Source organism: Camellia sinensis, chromosome 7, assembly GCF_055761805.1.
Source record: "Camellia sinensis isolate YWXY chromosome 7, ASM5576180v1, whole genome shotgun sequence".
Taxonomy (NCBI): Eukaryota; Viridiplantae; Streptophyta; class Magnoliopsida; order Ericales; family Theaceae; genus Camellia; species Camellia sinensis.
Genome location: NC_138967.1, coordinates 109,470,558 through 109,487,333, shown reverse-complemented (window position 1 = coordinate 109,487,333; position 16,776 = coordinate 109,470,558). Strand labels below are relative to the sequence as shown.

General features: G+C 36.8%; 1 protein-coding gene across 1 annotated transcript; it reads left to right on the top strand.

Annotated features, from left to right (window-relative positions):
* Positions 1-14,227: 14,227 nt before the first annotated feature.
* On the top strand, positions 14,228-16,063 carry LOC145795250 (uncharacterized). The gene is made up of 4 exons (XM_082879059.1): positions 14,228-14,339; positions 14,516-14,742; positions 15,440-15,714; positions 15,918-16,063. The coding sequence occupies exons 1-3, from the start codon at positions 14,246-14,248 to the stop codon at positions 15,575-15,577; spliced, it is 459 nt and encodes a 152-aa protein (XP_082735185.1). The 5' UTR covers positions 14,228-14,245; the 3' UTR covers positions 15,578-15,714; positions 15,918-16,063.
* The last annotated feature ends 713 nt before the right edge of the window (positions 16,064-16,776 follow it).

Here is a 16,776-nt window from a genome sequence, read left to right as displayed (position 1 = left end):
TGACGTGTAGTTTTTATACTTGGTTCAGGGCGCCAGTTGGACTTTTACACTCTATTCGAGGATTATATTATTTCGTTTTCAGGTGAGTAGTTTCACGTTACATATTTTTATAAATGTTCCCTTATCCTGAACTGTTGGAAAATTAAATTGTTGTTTCAAGACTAAACTGTTTTGATAAATTATTATATTATCGATTGAATCAAATTATTTCTGAAACATGTGTGAACTTGGCATACTATAAACTATTTGTTTTAGTTTCATGTTTATAATGATGAACTACCATGTTTTGCGAAACTGATGTGTATTGATTATTGGGACCATGTGTGTATTTAGTCCAGGGAAATTATTCCACCGTGTGTGGTGACTCTGGCCACTAGGGAACAGATTCGGGTTGGGTCGTGATGACTCTAGTGCTCAACGATTGTACGAAAAAGACCTTTAAAAACAACTAGGTGACCTTCAATCGGATCATCTTTGAGAAAAGGTCCAGGTGCCACCCTGAGGATGACTCTTAGTTCGGTATTGGATCCAACGGGGCTTATAGCCTTGAGAAATGTGTGGCATATTATTTGTTTTTCTTGGTACCTAGAAAATTATTGGTGTTCATGTTATAATCTGTTTTAAGTGGAAAATGTCGTTTATCATGTTCTTGCGAGACATGAGTATTTTAAGTGTTGAATTGTGGAACCTTCTTTTTGAAATAGATTGTATTTACCAAACTGTATACCAATCTAGTTTCTGTGAAATACATTTTATTTTGGAATTGAACCATGTTTTCAAAACTGTATTTACTATCCATGTTGCTACTCATTGAGCTATCAGCTGACTTAGTTGTTTACCATTTTCAGGTGTTAGAAAGACTTAGAGTGGGCTCATGGCGTAGCGGTGACTCAATTGCATGGACCTCTAAGATATTTATTTAATTTGTGTTTAGGTTGCTTTGTCGGGTTTTATGCATACATTGTGGTTGAGTTTTATTTAGAATTATTTTATTTTGTGGGCGGTTTGTGTCCCATTTAGTATATATATAATTTTAGGAAGTTGGTTATGACTTGTTTTTCACTTGTGGTATGTCACTGGATTGAGTGTTGATTTATTTATTTCTGGGCTATCATCACATTTATTCTTTATGGTTTTGGATTCATGATTAGGCTTACGTGTGCCTTGGGCTAAGTCCTTGTGGGCCACGGCCGGTCATGCCCGGATTTGGGGTTCGAACGGAACCGATCCACCGCATTTTGGATGGATGTGTGATGACGAGCGGATGGTTGCAGATTGATTTTCTCCAATCTGTCAATCTGGCGGGCGGATGGCAGATTTGAGATTTCTTTGGCCGTAACCGAATCGCCAAACCTCGAGCACCCATAGTAATTTATAAGATTTTGTGTTTTCAGCTTGTTTAAATATTCTATTTGTGCTTTCAATTAAAAGGAGTTTAAATATTCTGTTGAAATTTTTTTTTCAACTTGAATATATTTTTTGAATTGAAAAAAATAAACGTATTATTTATGTATATTTTTTGATTTTTAAATCTATCTCTAAAAATAATAAATAGAAAATATGATATATGCTGGTTGGTTTTTGTTTTCAAAAACAAATATAGATGTAGCAACACAGAGACATACAATCTCTGCTACTGCTCTGTTCATAGTTTTGGTAGTTTGAATTGTTTTTATATTTTAAGAACCACATATTGTAATACTTTATGTGGATGAGGCATGCTGTGATTGTAGTATGTGCATAAGGCATGCAATGATTGTAATATTCTAAAGTTTCAAACTTTCTTACTTCGGATGAGGCATGCAGTGATTATAATATTTTTTTAAGTCATTGACTGTAATACTTTCTTCTTCTTTTTGTTTTGAAGAAGTGCATAAGTTGAATTATGTTAAAAATTTATAAAATTTTAGATCGCCAAACCGATTCGCATTCATCCGCCAAACCGTCAATCTGCTCAATCCACATCCACCAGATTGGTGGACGGATGCGAATTGATTTTTTCCAACCCACCAATCTGGCGGACGGATGGTGGATTAGAGGTTCCGTGGCCGCAACCGACCGGCGCCCACCCTTACCACTAGTCCATTTTCTAGCAACTCTCTCACAAAGTGAAATTTCTTATAGTAAAATTAGAATTAGAGAAATTTCATTGAGTAAAATTTACTGAGTGAAATTTCTTTTAGTCTAATTTTATTGTCACGAAAAAATTTCATTGTGTGACAGCGAAATTGAACTATTTTGAACAAAAAATAAATAGAAAATAGGTGAAAGAGATAGATGATGAATATAAATCAAAGATCTAGAGTGTTTACAAATGGGAAGACTTGTTTTGGATCTGGACGGTCGTAGTGATGGATTTGGAAGTGCCAGTAGCCATCTGAAAGAGGCAGTGATGGGTAACTTCATTTCTGAAACACAAAATTGTCATGGAAACCCAACCCAATGTTGGCCTAACCCAACATTTGTTCACCCCTAACCGCATCACATTGTTTTCATATGTGGAATGGATTCAAACTTAAAAATTTAATAACTTTTCATCAATGTCTCCATTTTTTTTTATTATAAAATTTTGAAATTTTAGAGAACTCTCTTTGGCATCTATCAAACAAGACTAATGATGAATACAAAATTATACCTATAAAAAAAATTTCGAAATTAAAATTGATAAAATCCTACCTAAGTTTGGCTATGTCATAAAATAAAATTAAATGGATTAGTTATTTTATCAATTGAAAATGTCATAATAAAAAAAACTCGATTGCAAAAAGTTTAATTAGTAATTTTGTATCACAAAAAAGAATAAAAATCAATTTGAAATGAAAGTAAAATACGAAAGATTATTATTAACATTTATAAATATAAAATGCCTCGCTTTAAAATTTCACCATGCCCTCAAAAAATGTTATTCCAACCCTATCTATTCTCTTGGGTTTTATTTCTACTGTTATAATTTAGTTTTTAGCCTCCTTTCAATTTGCCTTAGATGTTTATTTTTCCTTATTTATTTATTTTTTATTTATATTGTTGATGAAATTTTATTTAATCATTTGCTATTTTATTACTTACACTTGTTTGGTTGCTTTGTAGTTGGGTATTTTTCCAACCCATTTCTCCAAATAATGGACCTATTTGTTAGAGCTCACACCCACAATGGTCCAACTCATAATTTTTTGGAATCATCTTAGCATTTGAAAATCTTTAGAAGGCAACTGTGACTCTCTTCTCACTGTATAGTAAACTATAACATACTCAGCATTTATTAAGGGGTAGAATGGAACAAAGTTTAGTTTATTTTTCATCCAATTGTGACATGTTACACTAGCTTGGACAAGATCACCTAAGTTTGTGTTTGAAATTTTCATTTATGAAGAGATAAAATTAAACAAATAAACACATTGCAAGTGAAAATTGACATAATAATTGTGACATCCTTTCTAGTTTGAGTCGCCAGTTGGATTCAAGTCTCCAACATCTTGCGTTGATTTTGTCAAACATGAGGGGATAATGTCACTGTCCCTTTTAGGCCTTGCTTGGGAAGTTGATTATTTTAGCAAGTTATTTTAGTTTTTGGCTATTTTAGTAGGCTAAATTTTTTATATTTTGGAAGATGGTGGATTTTTTTGTAATTGAATGTGATGTTTTTGAGATAAAAAGTGAAATGATTATGGATTTGATGTGACATTTTATCTTATTAGCTATTTTAATTTTTTTTGTCTTTTGTGAATTTTAACTTAAAAAGTCAATTTATAACCTTTCCCAAACAGGGCCCTAATATCTCTGTTAGTAATGGGCGCCCATGTGGCATGACCATTTAAATTTAAATTTGATCCTTATCCAAATAGGTTTTGAATTTGAATTCAAACCTATTTAGGATAACCACTCAAGATACAGATGTTATCAGTTTTAACTGATATGGATAGATATTATAATATATAATATATCTGATATATGGTTATGGGTAATCAAAGTGAGAAACAACGTATAGTCTGTTTCTACCCATATACTGACTCTCTCCCAAAAACACAACGATCAAGTCTTTGACACTGTGGTTTGTGTGGGTGATATTCAATCTGTGATATCACTCCACTGCTGGGTTGGTTCATCAAGAAGTTTCCTGGAAGCACGTGATTTATCCAAGAAGGTTTTATCATCAAGAAGGTATGATCTGATTATTTTATCCGCTGCATATTCTGTGTTTTAAGTTTACATTGGTATCAGAGCCTGTTTATGGATATTTTCGTGTTTCCTTTAATCATGTGTATACTTTTATATGTATATATATATATATTATACACATGAATATTTGTAGAGGAAGGAAAATATTTTTATCAGATTATGAGCATAAAAATATTTTTTTATGTTCATTAATGTCTTTTTTCATATCATAAATAGTTTTATTTTGAAAAAAGGAGTCCGGCAGTACAAAAATCGGACCAGAAAACACCCTGGAAGGCGGCGCGTGGTCTGCACGCGCCACCTGACGCCGTGGGCCGTTTCCACGCGCCCCACGCGCAGCCACGCGCCAGCTGCTCAACCGACGCGCTTGCACGCGCTCTCATGCGCGCGTCAGCGGCGCAGCCACGCGCGCGCCCTCCGCGCCACGCACGCGCGCCGTGCTCTGAGCCGCGGATTGAGCCGCGCACTGAGCCGCGAGCCGAGCTGCGCGCTGAGCCGAGCCTCGAGTCGAGCCGCGCGCTGAGCCGTGAGCCGAGCCGCGCGCTGAGCCGCGAGCCGAGCCAAGAGCCGAGCCGCGATCTGGGCCGCATGCTGAGCCGCGCCGTTTTCCTCGGCTGGCTTGGCTGCTGGCGATTAGGCACTGTTTGTTTTGTTTTTAATTCTGAATTGCGTTAAATGGTCATAATTAATTCATTACATATTTGTTTTATGCGTGGCTTATACTGTTAGACTCAGAATTAATTTTTCTACATTCTGTAAAATTTTGAAAATTTTCAGAAAATATAAATTATTTTTCCTGTGTTAATAATTCATTTTTTATGCTTTAAAATGATTCTGGTATTGCATAAATAATTTTCTGGGGCTGAAATATTTATTGTAGACTTTTGAAAGGTTTTATTATTTACTGGTAATATTGTCTCATTTTATCAGTTTCTGGATTTTTTTATTTCTAATTTTATGTGTATTTATTAGTCATTTAAAATTCCAGAATATTTCAGAAAAATTTCAGAATATTTCAGAACAATGTACATTTTAATTATGGCATAATCTGAATATTGTTTCTGTTTACTAGTTTCTGGTTTTTTTATTTCTAATTTTATGTGTGTTTAATTAGTTATTTAAAATTCCAGAAAATTTCAGAAAATTCCAGAAAATTTCAAAAATGATGTACACTTTAATTATGGCATAATCTGCATATTAAATACAACTTTTTTTTGTTTTTTTAATATGTTGCAATTAAAGAAGCATGATTATTTATTTATTTATTTATTTGAATTCCATCATTAAATAAATATAGCATGAGTTGTTTGCAAATTTATATTGAGATGCTATTGTATGGAATTTATCATGCTTTGTATATGCCATAAATAGTGGGAGATTGTTTGATTATTTTTTACGCATGGAATGAAATTAAATTTTGATAATTATCACTAGAGGCGCAAGAGATGATTACGAGCATAGCAAATTTTCGATCTTGAGACATGTGTAAAATTATCATTATTTAATTTAGATTCTTTTTGCTGCAAAATATTTTGTTTTGTGTTGCTATCATTAATATCCCCTGCGCATTTTATTTACTCTGTATGTAGAAATGGCTGCTAAGACAGTGGTGGCAGACTTAACTAAGGGAGAGAAATTGGATGGCGACACAAAACAAAATATTTTGCAGCAAAAAGAATCTAAATTAAATAATGATAATTTTACACATGTCTCAAGATCGAAAATTTGCTATGCTCGTAATCATCTCTTGCGCCTCTAGTGATAATTATCAAAATTTAATTTCATTCCATGCGTAAAAAATAATCAAACAATCTCGCACTATTTATGGCATATACAAAGCATGATAAATTCCATACAATAGCATCTCAATAAAAATAATCAAACAATCTCCCACTATTTATGGCATATACAAAGCATGATTATTTATTTATTTATTTATTTGAATTCCATCATTAAATAAATATAGCATGAGTTGTTTGCAAATTTATATTGAGATGCTATTGTATGGAATTTATCATGCTTTGTATATGCCATAAATAGTGGGAGATTGTTTGATTATTTTACACATGTCTCAAGATCGAAAATTTGCTATGCTCGTAATCATCTCTTGCGCCTCTAGTGATAATTATCAAAATTTAATTTCATTCCATGCGTAAAAAATAATCAAACAATCTCCCACTATTTATGGCATATACAAAGCATGATAAATTCCACTAGAGGCGCAAGAGATGATTACGAGCATAGCAAATTTTCGATCTTGAGACATGTATAAAATTATCATTATTTAATTTAGATTCTTTTTGCTGCAAAATATTTTGTTTTGTGTTGCTATCATTAATATCCCCTGCGCATTTTATTTACTCTGTATGTAGAAATGGCTGCTAAGACAGTGGTGGCAGACTTAACTAAGGGAGAGAAATTGGATGGCGACAATTATGATATATGGCGCCGTAAGATCCAATACCTCCTCAATGAGCAAGAAGTGTTGACCACACTTGAACAAGTAATGGTTGAGCCAGAGCAGGGCAATACAGCTCAACATCGTCGTGATCTTGAAGCCTTTCAGACTTGGTGTAACAAAGATCGGTGTGCGCGCTTTACTATGTTGAGCAGCATGCACAACGACTTGATTAGTGAGTTTGAGCATTGCCCGATTGCATTTGAGATGTGGGAAGCTTTCAAGCAAAAGTTTGGTATTACCTCTTTGGCAAAGCTACGTGGGCTGACTATGAAGTTTGACTCATATCAGAAAAGGGCGCATCACTCGATGAAGCAGCATTTGAGAGTCATGTCAGCCATGATACGTGAGCTTGCGGCTGCTGGGCATAATTTGACTCAAGAGCAGCAAGTACAGGTTGTGATACGCTCTCTGCCAAATTCTTGGGAGCAGATGAAGCAGAACATGATGCATAATGAGAGTGTGAAAACATTCGAAGACATATCGCGTCATTTGGAGCTAGAGGCTGAGCGCCTTGAGGCGGCTAAGTCTGATGGTTCTGCTATGGTGGTTGAGTCAAGATCACATAGGACTTCTCAGTTCAAACGTGGAAAAGAAAAAGGTGCCCCTAAGAAGCAAGCAGCGGCTGCGCTTAAGCCCAATGGCGCTAGAAATTTCAAGCGTAGGGGCAAGAGAGGTGGTAAGAAGGCAAAGGCTAAGATGACATGTTTTAACTGTAACAAAGAAGGACACTTCACTCGGGATTGCCCTGAGCAGAAGAAGGTACTCCCTTACTTAATTTCTCGCATTCAATGCTTTGTGTCTAGTCAAGCATTAATTGCTCATTCTCCTCATTTTTGGGTTGTAGACTCCGGAGCAACAGACCACATCGCGAGGGACAGAGTAGGGTTCGTTGAGTATCGCCGAGTACCTGCTGGGAGCAGAAAAGTTTACATGGGGAACGAGTCCAGTGTGGAGGTGCTTGGCATTGGCACATTCAAGCTGGAAATGCGATGAGGGCGCACCTTGTATCTTCATGGTGTTCTTTATGCTCCGGATATTCGGCGAAACTTAGTTTCAGTTATTAGCATAATGAGCCTTGGTTTTAGCTTTTGTTTTGAGAATAATGGTGTTAGCATTTATTTGGGAACAATTTTTTATGGTTTTGGTTATCTTTCAGATGGTTTTTTAGTTTTGGATGTGGATGATTCTAGTATTAATAAAAATGCCAATGGCTCTATTTCTAATATTGCATCTTTTTGTGATAATGATTCTATGAGATGGCATGCTAGATTAGGCCACATAGGGCAAGACAGGATGACTAGATTGGCTAGAGAAGGTCTTTTAGGCCCACTCGCTAGAGTCACTTTGCCTACTTGTGAGCACTGTCTTGCTGGAAGGCAACAAGAAAACCATTTGGGAAAGCCATAAGGGCATCTATCCCATTGCAACTTATTCATTCTGATATATGTGGACCAATGAATGTGAGGGCAAGGCATGGAGCCCCTTATTTCATCACATTTATAGATGATTGCACACGTTTTGGTCATGTCTATCTGATTTCTCACAAGTCAGAAGCATTGGATTGCTTTAGACGGTATGTTAATGAGGTTGAGAATCAGTTAGACAAGAGCATTAAAGCTCTAAGGACTGACCGAGGACGTGAGTATCTATCTGAGCAATTTAAAGTGCTCTGTGAGGAAAAAGGAGTTATCAGGCAATTGACAATTCCTAGGACTCCGCAACAAAATGGTGTAGCGGAGAGAAGGAATCGCACATTGCTTGACATGGTTAGATCAATGATGGCGCAAGCTAATCTTCCAATTTCTTATTGGGGAGATGCTTTGTTGACTGCTGCCTACGTCCTTAACCGTGTGCCCTCCAAATCAGTTCCTTCCACCCCATATGAGATGTGGACTGGCAAAAAGCCTGATTTGGGCAATTTGCGACCTTGGGGTTCGGCAGCTTACATACACAACGCTTCTCATAAGTTTGGGAAGTTGGGCCCTAGAGGAAAGAAGTGTATCTTCATTCGCTATAGTGAGCATTCTAAGGGCTATGTGTTTGTTGGGGAGCATCCGGATGGAAGTGTGACTCAAATTGAGTCGCGAGATGTGGATTTCCTAGAGGAGGATTTCCCTAGCAGAGGTGAGGTAACTAGAGAAGTAGAATTCTACGAGATGGAGGATCTACTTGAAGGCGCACCTAGTAGCTTAGTAGAGAATGAGGAAATAATTCCTCAAGCTCCTAGGGACAGTGGGAGCGATCTACTTACCCATGGATTAGATCCAATGGATGAGGATTCTCAACTACGTAGAAGCAAACGTGGAGCTATACCCCGTCGTCGTTTTGAGATTGAAGGGGAAGCATTCATGATTGCTCTGAGTGATGAGATGGAGCCTAAGAATCTCAAAGAGGCTCTCTCATCCACTGCTAGTAAAGAATGGAGTACTGCAATGGAAGAAGAAATAGAGTCTATGAAGAAAAATCATGTCTGGGACTTGGTTGATTTGCCGCTAGGGCGCAAGACTATTGGGAACAAATGGGTTCTCAAAATCAAGCGCAAGGCGGATGGTTCCATAGAAAGGTATAAGGCTCGCCTAGTGGCGAAAGGTTACACCCAACGAGAGGGTGTGGACTATGAGGAAACTTTTTCACCAGTTGTAAGGTTTGCCTCTATTCGCCTAATCCTGGCCATAGTAGCTCAGTTGGACTTAGAGCTATATCAGATGGACGTTAAAACTGCATTTCTCAATGGAGAATTGGATGAAGAGATCTATATGGATCAACCAGAAGGCTTTGTGGCAGTAGGTCAGGAGCGCAAAGTTTGCAAGCTTCAACGATCTATTTATGGCTTAAAGCAATCATCCAGACAGTGGAATCTGAGATTTCATCGAGCCATTGTTTCAAATGGGTTTACGATGATTGATGAAGATCACTGTGTGTACGTTAAGCGGTCCAAGGACATTTTTCTGATATTGTCATTATATGTAGATGACATATTATTGGCTGGAAATGACAAGGAGATGATTGTCGCCACTAAAATGTGGTTGTTCTCTACATTTGAAATGAAGGACATGGGTGAGGCGAGCTATGTGCTTGGTGTTAAGATCCTCAGGGATCGCTCTAGGAGACTTCTTGGTTTGTCTCAAGAGACTTACATTAAGACTATTCTAGAGCGGTTCCAGATGCAGAGCTGCAAACCCATTGACACTCCTGTTGCAAAAGGCGAGAGCCTAAGCCTTGATATAGGTCCTAAGACTCAAGAAGAAAATGAAAAGATGGCCCGTGTTCCCTATGCAAATGCTGTTGGAAGCTTGATGTATGCTATGATGTGTACACGTCCTGACATTTGTTATGCAGTCGGATTGGTGAGTCGTTACCAATCCAACCCAGGACCAGCTCATTGGAAAGCAGTTAAGAGGATATTACGATATCTTAGAGGAACTGCAGATTACACACTTTGCTACCAGAGTTCAGATCTACATCTAGTTGGCTATTGTGATGCTGACTGGGGAGGAGACCTAGATGAGCGTAAGTCTACTTCAGGATATGCTTTCATGCTTAGCGATGGTGCTATTTCTTGGAGCAGTAAGAAGCAATCCTGCATCGCCTTATCGACCATGGAGGCTGAGTTTGTGGCTTGTTCATCTGCCGTTCAGGAAGCCGTGTGGTTAAGGAGATTCCTTCAGCATTTGGATGTTGTCACACACACTTCAGACCCTGTGACTATCCATTGTGACAGCATGGCTGCACTTGCTTACGCTAAGGATCCTAAATACCATGGCAGAACCAAACACATTGATGTGAGGTTCAACTTTATCAGAGATATTTTGGCGCAGAAAGAAGTGATCCTGGAGCACATCCCTACGAGTCGCATGGTTGCGGACCCTTTGACTAAGCCCATTGCTAGAGATGTTTATCTTACTCATGTTAGGGCTTTAGGACTACGTAGGTGGTGATATTTTTTTTATGTGTATTCAGTTGAACTCATTTTTTGGGGATATTTATGCCATTAGTATTCATACTTGTTTCTATCACACATTTATGTTTACTACTTTTAGTAATGGTTTGTGAATTAGCATACACAAAACAATTAAATTGATGTTAGCAGGCAAGATTGGCTCACTCACACGAGCAATCGCCCTTAGCGCTGGGTAGCGAGTAAGGATGAGACTAGAAGCTAAAATTATCCACTAGCTATGTCGCCTTGGTTGGAGCCAAGATGAGGTCTTGTTAGAGACCGACCATGGATATGAGAGTACCCACTTTTCCATGATATGTCTGTTATGGATAGCCAGATGCGAGATCTCATTTGATGCCTGAGAGGCGAGCAAATAGAGAATTCGAGTTAGACGCTAGGAAGCGACTCGTGTGCTTAAGAGCGACTAGACTAAGATCTGTATGGTGTGTGAGTTTAACATCACTCTTTGGAAGAGTAACTCCACTATAACATGCATTCATACTGCATGTGCTTATTGACCCGTTAGCGAGGTGAAAGAATGGATCCCTGCTTCTTCACCGTGTGAGTCCTAAAAGTCATTTTTTCCCTAAATGACTTCACTTTGCGCCTTTTGTGACCTTTGATTATGTCATAAGATGAGGAGTTGATGTTCAGCTACTTTGGTATGTTGCCTGCGGTCATGTATGATTCGGCTTTAAGGGACATTACTGGGAAAGCAGTCAATTTCAAATTGAATGATATGAGGGTGAAGGGAAGATCATCTAGTTCTACATCTTTGCTCTATATTCACTGTCGACAACTCACATCGCTCTTTATAGGATGCTGATTGGGTGTGAATATAATGCGGGACCTAGGAGAGTCAAACATGCTCTTTGAGGGATTAGAGATGTTTTTTGGACTGATGTAGCTAGATGGGTCTGGGTACATGAGACACTATTTCTGTTCTTTTTGGGTTGATGTCTCTATGCTGACTCATATTGAGTTTCTAGTATAGAGCTCCCACTTGCAGGTGTTCTCAGCGGTCGCACGGTGCATTGGCTAGTATGAGATTGTTCTTTTTGGGGAGATTGAGATAGAGATGTGGCAGTGTCATGCCAACTCATGTGCGAGTGGGAGATGTTAGTAATGGGCGCCCATGTGGCATGACCATTTAAATTTAAATTTGATCCTTATCCAAATAGGTTTTGAATTTGAATTCAAACCTATTTAGGATAACCACTCAAGATACAGATGTTATTAGTTTTAACTGATATGGATAGATATTATAATATATAATATATCTGATATATGGTTATGGGTAATCAAAGTGAGAAACAACGTATAGTCTGTTTCTACCCATATACTGACTCTCTCCCAAAAACACAACGATCAAGTCTTTGACACTGTGGTTTGTGTGGGTGATATTCAATCTGTGATATCACTCCACTGCTGGGTTGGTTCATCAAGAAGTTTCCTGGAAGCACGTGATTTATCCAAGAAGGTTCTATCATCAAGAAGATATGATCTGATTATTTTATCCGCTGCATATTCTGTGTTTTAAGTTTACAATCTCTAAAAAGGATTTGGACAATGCTGATTTCAACTGGTTCATGAATACATTATACTTTTGCAGGTGCCTTTTACGGTTTTCTGTTACAAATAATTATTAACTAATCTAACGGAACGTATATGATTTTAATTATTAAAATTTTTAAAGTTTACCATTAATTTGAATTTGTTTGAATAAATATACATTGAAGTGTTAATTCTCCTATTTTATTTAAGAGTCATGCAATACACACTTAAAAGAGTGTGTATCTTATGTAAGTTATGACATTTGTGTAGTTGATCATCACAAATGTCATAACTCCATCTTAAGATAGTCATAACTAAGAAATAAAAATAAAAGAAAGAAGTTAACAACTAAACATCATATAAGTTATAACTAAAATAATGTCATAAGTAATATGACAATGAGTCATAATTAACACTACAATATCTATAGCTAGTCATAACCAAGTTATAACTGACACCAAAATAGATCACAACTAAATATCTAAAAAATCATAACTAAGGCCTCGTTTGGGAATAGGCTTTTTTAGTAATTTTTTGGCTAAAATGTGATGTAAAAAAATCTAGTATGCTTGGGATGAATTTTTAACTTTTTACGAAAAGATGTGCAAAAAGTAGAGAGAAAATGAAATCTTTGACTTTTTGATATGAGTTGTTGGCTTTTTAATTTTTTTAGTAACTTTTTGACTCTTTGACTAAAAGAGTCAGTTGCCAAACGAGGACTAAGGTGTGTGTACCATACAATTTTTATTTTATTTAACATCTTAATCTTATTTTTGCTTATATAAAAAAATATTTATTTATACCAACCTCCGTTCAAGTTTTTGATACATTTAGGATAAATTACATTTACAGTCTCTGAATTTGCTTAAAATATAGATTGCTTTCTATAATTTAAAAAGATTACAAATATCTCATTGTCATAATTTTTTATCTAACAGAATTAACTAAACAAATAAACTTTTTAACTGTTCTCCTATATAACAATAAATTACTTGAATTATAATTGAAATAAATTTCTGACGTTATTAAAAACTGTTAATTAACTTAATATTAACAAAATGGGGCTATCTGTTATGAAATTAGAAATTTTAAGAGGCGAAATATAATTTTCAAAATCACAAAAAGACAATTCATTTTTTAAGCAAACTTCAAGAAATATGTTTATAATTTGGTCATAATTTTTTATAGTCGGCTATTTCATGGACAAAAAACTTCCTTTTCATTTTGTGAAGCAATGGAAAGGTGTGAAAGAATATAAACATGGAAATACAACTCTTGACAATGGTTTTTTCATCTTTAATTTTAAAGATGCGGAAACAGTTAAGGTCTTCACTACAAGAAAACATGGCTATAACAACGTTTCTTAGACAGCGTTTCTTGGACAAACGTTGTGAAAGACGCGTTAAACACACGCGTTAGATTAAAATGCACCAATTAAACACGCGTTTCACTTTATAACAGTGCTCTGTCTCCCATTTCTCTTTCCGTCTCTATCATTCTCTCTCTATCGTTTGCTCTCTCCGTCCTAGATCTAGGGTTTTCTTCATCTCTCTCATGCTTCTTGAGAGATTCACCAGTTCGATTACGATTGCTTGGTCAGATTTAATTCTAAATCCATCGATTCTGGAATCGATTTGGTTGAAATTTCCAGACAATTTTTTGTTTTTCTTGATTCTGATTCTGATGATTTTGCAGAGGAAGATGGACCGGTTGAGTTGCACGAACGCCAGGTTACGAGACTGAGGAGTGAAAAAGGATCGAGATCATGGATCGGGATCGAGACAGGGATCGAGACCGAGACCGGTCGAGTCGAAGCAAGAGGAGCATGAATACTAGGTTTCTGGTAATCCTCCTAAGGTCTGGTCCTCCCGTCGCTACCGCCCCTCAGGTCTCGTCCTCTCTCTGTCTCTCTTTCTCTCTCCCCCTCTATTGCTCCATCAGATCTGGTCTCAAATACATGACTCACTATCTTCCTCGCTCTTCATACTGGATTTCGAAATTTCTTATTCAATAACATATGTTTCAGATACGAGATTTCTCATTCAAAAATATGTTTTGAGATTTGAAATTTTTTATTCAAAAACATATGTTTCAGATCTAAAAGAGCTTTGGGGATGGTATATTTGGAAAACTCTAGTGGTCTATCTCTTTCAAATTCGAATGCTTCAACTGGGGAGAACTCTCGCAAAACTAGACAACTAACTGAAGGTTCATATCTATCTCTATCTCTATCTCTCCACTGTAACTTTGAATTAATTCTTTCTTACAATATGTTACTGGTTCTGTAAAATCCATGAAATTCGGTCAATATTGCTTTATTTACTTTTCATTCCTTGTTTCCTTTTTCACAACCGACTTAATAATCTCGAAACTGCAATTTCCAGAATCAGCGGAGCACTTAAACACAGTATCAACCACAACCAATGGCACAGGAGATCGTCATCCTGAGGAGAAAAATCCAATTAGGCAGGTGACCGAACAAGGGCACAAACCTGGGTTAACCGACCAAAATGAAAACAAGGAGCAAGAAAATGTCAAGGACAAAATGGGGAAAGTGGGGGTCTCTGAGGATACCTCCACCTCCACCTCCAATAATGCTGCTGTGAACCTGGTAAATCTTTTATTACTAGATTCATTCTGATTTGTTGTGTTGTCATTTTCTTTCATCGTGTCAGCAGGTGGCAGAAGATTTTGCTATCTGCATTTTGGTTATTATATATATATATATATATATGTAGTCAATTGGATTTGGTGGTTGCTTGGATGATTTCATCATCTAGTTTCTAATTATTTTTTCAGTGTGTAATGGTCCTCTTGGAAACAATTACTATTCCTTTTGAGCAGTTCAATTTAGCTGATGCCAGGTGGTGTGGAATCTCAAGTTTGACAATTAGAATATTCTTAAGGTATGGATTCTGAGAGCCAATGCATACTTTGTGCTGAATTAGTTAACAAGAGATTGTCATGACCATGTTAAAGTGGCAGGAGTATATGACATACCGTAGCATGTGATTTGACATTATGCAAATTTATAATTATGAGTAAAGCCCATAAACCTAAAATTACTTACGTGCTCCAGGCTGTTGAATTTACCATATTATGCCAGTGATTACAGGGTTTTTGGATTAAAATTCAACTTTTGCATCAATAGTCAGTTTTCCATTAAATTTTCAACCAACTACCTTCCAGTGTGATCTACATCTGGTTCTGTATGATTGACTTGGTAAACTTGCTACTTATTCTAGGGTGGGGCGGAATTGTGTTATTCAAATCTTGAAAGATTGTTATATTTTGATTTTGTACTTTAGGAAACAAAACTTGAGAAACAATCTGCTAAAACCTCCATCAAATTTGGTGCGGGAGAACCCATAAAGACCCAAATTGAGAAACAAAATGATAAAACAGTTATGCCATCAGATGCTCGTGTTCGGCATCTTAAAGATTAGCTTATCCAGGGAAGGGTGTACCTTTCCCTTACAGCTACAAGAAACAATCCCCACTTTATAAGGGAGCTTCGGCTACGGATGAAGGAAGCTCAACGATCACTTGGGGAAGCAATCAAGGACTCTGAACTACCAAGGAAGTAAGTCTTCTCTCTTTATATTGTTGTTGCCATCTGCTTTTAAAGTAGTCTAGCTTCTCGCCAAATGCCTAATTGATGTTTCTGCTTGTTGAGTCTTTGTTTGGCAAGCAAAAAGTTTTCATATTGTATGATGTAAGTTATTGACCATTTTTTCTGTCTTCTTTTGTTCTAACCTACAATCATGATCTGTACTTGAATAACAGTTCTGTTGAGAAGTTAAAAGCATTGGAGCAAACATTGGCCAAAGGGAAGCAAATTCAAGATGACTGCACTGCTATGGTAAAGAAGCTTCGTGCTATGCTTCACTCGACATAAGAACAGCTCCGGGTCCACAAGAAGTAGACCTTGTTTCTAACGCACTTGACTACAAAAACACTACCTAAAGGTCTTCACTGTCTTCCCTTGCGCCTTTCAACCGAGTACTTTAGTTTGAATTCTTCAGAGCGGAACTTTCCCAATCAAGAGAAACTAGAAGACCCTAGGTTGTACCACTATGCACTATTCACAGATAATATATTGGCAGCAGCAGTTGTTGTGAATTCCACTATTTCTCATGCAAAGGTGTGTGATTTGTTTGCCTGTGAAAATTTCACTTGCTCATTATGATAGTCTTAAGAATTCTAATTTTTCTTTTCCTCAGCAAATAAATGAAGTCTAATCAATCTTATCTTTTGACAGCCCAAACTTCGTTCTTCTAACATGTCATTGGATTCTTGGCAGGACCCTTCAAAACATGTTTTATGGACATCTCAAATATAGCATACTTACTGGCCTTCTCTTATTCATGGTGAGATTCTGAACTCTCTAGTATTCTATGGCTATTGTCTGCTAACTATACAGGACAGATACACAACTAGATGAAATGTGCCTGAAATTTTCTTTATGGACATCTCAATCCCATTTATTTACATACCAAATAGTCCTTATTCATTTGACTTTTGAGTCTTGAGTTCTTGCCAATGACTGTATCATGGGAATGTATTCTGCATTCATGACATTGTATACTACTCAATTTTTAACAAAGTATCTGGTTGTGCGTTGGTGTAACTGGTTGATTCACTT